Source organism: Coffea eugenioides, chromosome 10, assembly GCF_003713205.1.
Source record: "Coffea eugenioides isolate CCC68of chromosome 10, Ceug_1.0, whole genome shotgun sequence".
Classification (NCBI taxonomy): Eukaryota; Viridiplantae; Streptophyta; class Magnoliopsida; order Gentianales; family Rubiaceae; genus Coffea; species Coffea eugenioides.
Window position 1 is genome coordinate 34,329,770 of NC_040044.1, and position 4,895 is coordinate 34,334,664.

Sequence of the window (4,895 nt, forward strand, 5' to 3'; positions counted from 1 at the left end):
TCATATCTCAGTATATACAACTCCAATTCAAGTGATTCCAAAGCCATCCGAAAGCTAAGATACAAGGTTATAAGTCTTAAGAAGACATTGTCAACCAAATCAGTAGTATTCCTGGTCAAAACAACCAATTACAGAAGCTGAGAAACATTTTCGGATAGAAACAGGGCAGCAGGGGTAATTCGGTCTTTTCACAGGTTACGTTGCTCCGATTGAGCTGAAATTTTGTAGGCAACTATAAAATATTATTCCCTACAACTTTTATGTTTTAACCCAAGACTAATTCGGTCTCTAACTAAGTGTAACAGTACCGGGCAGAATGGGTTCAATTGCAACCCTAATTTGGAATTTGAGTTTCAAACTAACAAGTTTACACAAGCAATCATTTCCAATACAAACCAACTACATCTTACACTATAACAAACCATTAATCCATGGTTACCCAACACTAATCATATGAAATCAGAAAAAAAATCATGAACAAAAGAAAAATCCATCAATCTCACCCATAGGTCATGAAATCATCCATAAAATGACATGTTCTACCACTAGAAATCCTTAATTGATCATTATTAACATGAGAGGGAAGATATTTAACACCTCACCTTTGCAACTCCAAGAAACAAGACAACTAGAGCTTGTTCTTCACAAATGGCTCCACTCAACACCTTAAACTAGCTTAGCAACTCACTTTTGTGGAGAAATTGGAAGTTTAAACGGTTGATTTGCTAGATCCAAGCAAGAAATTGAAGAGACAAGTTGAGAGCTTTCTTTTCTTTTCTTGTAGTGAGAGAGTCAGCCAAGAGGAGTAGAAATAATATGATTTTTGGGTCAAAATTGAGTATTAGTAAAGGTAAGAAATAATGGTCAAAGTCCAAGAGTGAATTGGATGGTGACACTTGTCACCTTTTGGTTTAAAACTTATCTTTTTGTTTCTCCAATACTAATCCATATAGGTAATATCTAATTATCTCTTAGCACCTTGTAAAATAATATCACTTAATACAAAATTTCAATAAGTTATCAAAAATATATTGCATTTACCGCACTAGCGGGTCCCACGTGCATAATAAACTTCAAAATTAACGTGGACTAACTTGGATCAAGAAAATGATTTGAAAACTATATTTTCTTATAAAAATGTATAGAAAATTAATATATTGAAGAAAACAAAATTATAGACAAGAAAACAAAATAATGTCGAGAAAATATATAAAAATTTTCGGATTCTCACACTCATTCTTTTCGGGGCATCATAATAGATTTGTCACTGATGGTGTAAATCGACCTCTGCAGCTTTTCAGCAATATGAAAATTTAAAAGAATTCGTATCAATGAGGGAATACTATGCATACAAGTTTCAAATGAGAAAGGAATACAATCCAAATATTCTAAACACCGGCCGTTTACTACAACAATTTGCTGTTGATATGTATGTCAAGCTTGAAACTCAGAGACTTGACTTTTACAGAAGCAAACAATTACTTATTCGAAGAGAACAGCTCCAAGGCTTGATGGACTCTGTTGGTCATGGACAATCTCAGGGTTCTAAAGTAGGTCAGCGTATATTATTACCTGCTTCATTTATAGGAGGACCTTGAGATATGAAAAAAAGGTATATGGATGCTATGGCCTTGATCCATAAATTTGGGAGACCAGATTTATTTTTTACAATGACATGTAATCCTTCATGGCCAGAAATTAAAGAAAACATGCTGCCTACTGATAAAGCGCAAAACAGAATTGACTTATGTGCTAAGATGTTTCATGCTAAATTGGAAATGTTAAAACAAGAGCTCTTCAAGAAAGAAATTTTTGGTGAAGTTGCAGCATATACTTATGTCATTGAGTTTCAAAAACATGGCTTACCACATGCTCACTTTCTTATTGTTTTGAAACCAAATTCAGAGTTGTACTCTGCTGATTCTTATGATCAAATTGTCTGCGCTGAACTACCAGATGAAAATACCCAGAAGCATTTGTTCAAAATGGTCTGCAGGCATATGATGCATGTACCTTGTGGCAGTAAAAATCTCAACAATGTGTGCATGCAGCGTAAACGAGTTAAATTCTGTAAGAACAAGTATCCAAAGCAATGGGCAAATAGTACAACTCATGGAGAAAATGCTTATCCAATATACCGACGAAAAAATGATGCAAAAGTAGTTATCGTCTGAGGCAAAGAGCTGGATAATAGATGGGTAGTACCATCTAACCTATACCTATTCGCAAAGTTCAATTGTCATATCAATGTCAAGATCTGTTCTACCATCAAAGTTGTCAAATACATGTTCAAGTATATTTTCAAAGGGCACAACAAAATCCATTTTTGAGTCAACTCAAATACTTCAGAGCAATACGTGGATGAAATTAAAGAATATCAGACAGTGAGGTGGGTTTCTGGTATTGAAGTAATGTGGCAAATATATAGATTTTCTCTTAGTGAAATGCATCGTTCAGTTATGAATTTACAGTTGAATTATCAATCTATGACTTTCAAGAATGATGAAGATATCAGAGATGTTTTGAAAAATCAATTCAAGAAAAGGACCATGTTAACACAGTTTTTCTATATGAATGCAACCAGTGACTTAGCAAAAGCCTTAAAATGCATATATAAAGAGTTTCCTGAACATTTCGTTTGGCATCCAGATAAGAGGTAATGGTCAGCAAGGAAACAAAAAGATTGTATTGGGAGAATTGTTGTAGCTAAACCAAATAAAGGAGAGCATTATTTTTTACGCCTGCTGTTAGCAAATGTTAAGGGACCAACTTCATTTGACGGTTTGAAAATGATAAATGGTAAATATGCAAGCAGCTTTCAAGAAGTAGCAACACTCAGAGGATATTTTGAATCAAACAATGCATAAGAACAATGCCTCGAAGAAGCAGCCCTGTATCATATGCCACACAGTTTCAGGAGACTTTTTGCCACATTATTAATGCACTTTCCACCAACAATTCCTAGACAGCTTTGGAAAAAATTTGAGGTATCCTTATCTGAAGATTTTTATCGTCAATTTGATATATATTCCAATCAGATACGACTAAATGTTCTTCATGAAATAAGTAAGTTTTTACAATCAATGGGCAAGAATATCAATAACAATGACTTAGTTCCCCAAATTCTGAGATTTAATGAAGCAGACGAGAAACCAAGGACACTATAAGTGAGACTGAGATTATAGTGTCAGATGAAGATGTTGCATCCATTAATCAACTAAATACGAAGCAGAAACTTGCATTTGACATTATTACAGCTTATGTATACAATAATCAGAAAGCATCTTTCTTCTTAGATGGACCAGGAGGGACTAGCAAAACGTTTTTATATAAAGCTTTACTGGCTGATATCAGATCAAAGGGTTTCATAGCACTAGCTACAGCATCCAGTGGAGTTGCAGCATCTATACTTCTTGGAGGACAAACTGCCCATTCATGCTTCAAAATACCGATCAGTATGGACATGAGCAATATGTATAGTGTTAGCAAAGTGCATTAGCAATATTACTTCAATAGGCAAAGGTAATAATTTGGGATGAAGCTCCAATGATGCACAAAATAGGAATCGAAGGTATAGACAAACTACTGAGAGACTTGATGGACACAAATGATATTTTTGGAGGCAAAGTCATAGTTTTTAGGGGTGATTTTCATCAAGTACTTCTAGTCATAACAAAAGGATTGAAGCCTAATTTTATACAAGCAAGTCTTAAATTCGTATATTTGGCCTCATTTACAGAAACTTAAACTGAAACAAAATATGAGAGCACTTGTTGATCCATATTTCACTGATTATCTTCTTCGCATAGGAAATGGAAGAGAACCTTTCATCCACAATGACAATGTTCAAATTTCTCCAGACTTAATACATTACTGAAGAGCAATCACTCAACAAATTAATCCATGCAGTTTTTCCAGACCTGAAGAACTACTCAAAAGAAGATTATTCATGGACCAATCGAGCTATTCTTACAACAAAAAATGACTTCGTAAACAACATCAATAATGCATTGATAGAAGAATTTCCAGGGAATAGTTTTGGATACATTAGCAGGGATAAAATAACGGACACTTCTCAGCAAGCTATTTTGGAAGATTTCGTCAACAGCCTTAAACCAAATGGTTTCCCTCCACACAAAATACTGTCATGCCCCATTTTTGAAATAAAATGATAAGCTTAAAAAAAATGTATTTATTGATTTTAGAAATAGAAAAAATGACTTTTTGATTTTATAAAATAAATAAAGAAAAAAGGGCCTAAAATGGGACATGTAAAGTGCGACGGTTTTAGCTTAAAATAATAGTCTAAAAAGGAATTTTTCAGAAAAAATAGGAACTGCCACTTGGTATTGAGTTTAGGTGTACCAAGTCACCCAAAGTATATTTTAAATAAATAATAAATAAAACCCTTTTTAGACGGCTCCAGATCTTTGAAAACAAGAGAAAATGATTCTGGAGTCACGGTTGAAAAAAAGGAAGACAAAGATTTGATAAATTCAAGCCTAAAACACTCTTTTAACCTAACCAAGATTAGTTGCGAGATTTAATCAAAAATTTTCCTAATCTAACCTATAAATTTATCACATTTGGATGTTTCTATGTCGATACATTTTCTAAACCTAGGGGGTGTCGAGAGGGTCGAAACGTCTCTCCAAAATTTAATTGGTGTCAGTCACATTAATTGTGAAGCCCAAAATGATTCTTTGAAGAGGTCACGAAGAATGCAAATGATGAGATTCGAAAAAGGAAAATTATAATGTATAGATAAACATATATGACCTAGAAAAGGGGAATGCAACACAACGGGTATAGGGGATTAAGATTCGTGACTTAAATTTTCCTTTTTATAGAGAGAAAAAGAGCGTGCTAAGGTTAAGAAACCACACTCGTTCATT

At 34.0% G+C, this 4,895-nt stretch overlaps 1 protein-coding gene across 1 annotated transcript in view; it reads left to right on the plus strand.

Moving 5' to 3' along the window:
* LOC113750729 (sister chromatid cohesion protein PDS5 homolog A-B-like) overlaps positions 1 to 3,499 on the plus strand; it is a 16,691-nt gene extending 13,192 nt beyond the window's left edge. Inside the window, exons 14-17 of the mRNA XM_027294673.1 lie at positions 1,294 to 1,554; positions 1,696 to 2,159; positions 2,472 to 2,656; positions 3,145 to 3,499. Of these exons, the coding sequence (XP_027150474.1) occupies positions 1,294 to 1,554; positions 1,696 to 2,159; positions 2,472 to 2,656; positions 3,145 to 3,499 (1,265 nt within the window). The remainder of the gene's footprint in view (positions 1 to 1,293; positions 1,555 to 1,695; positions 2,160 to 2,471; positions 2,657 to 3,144) is intronic.
* Positions 3,500 to 4,895: the final 1,396 nt, after the last annotated feature.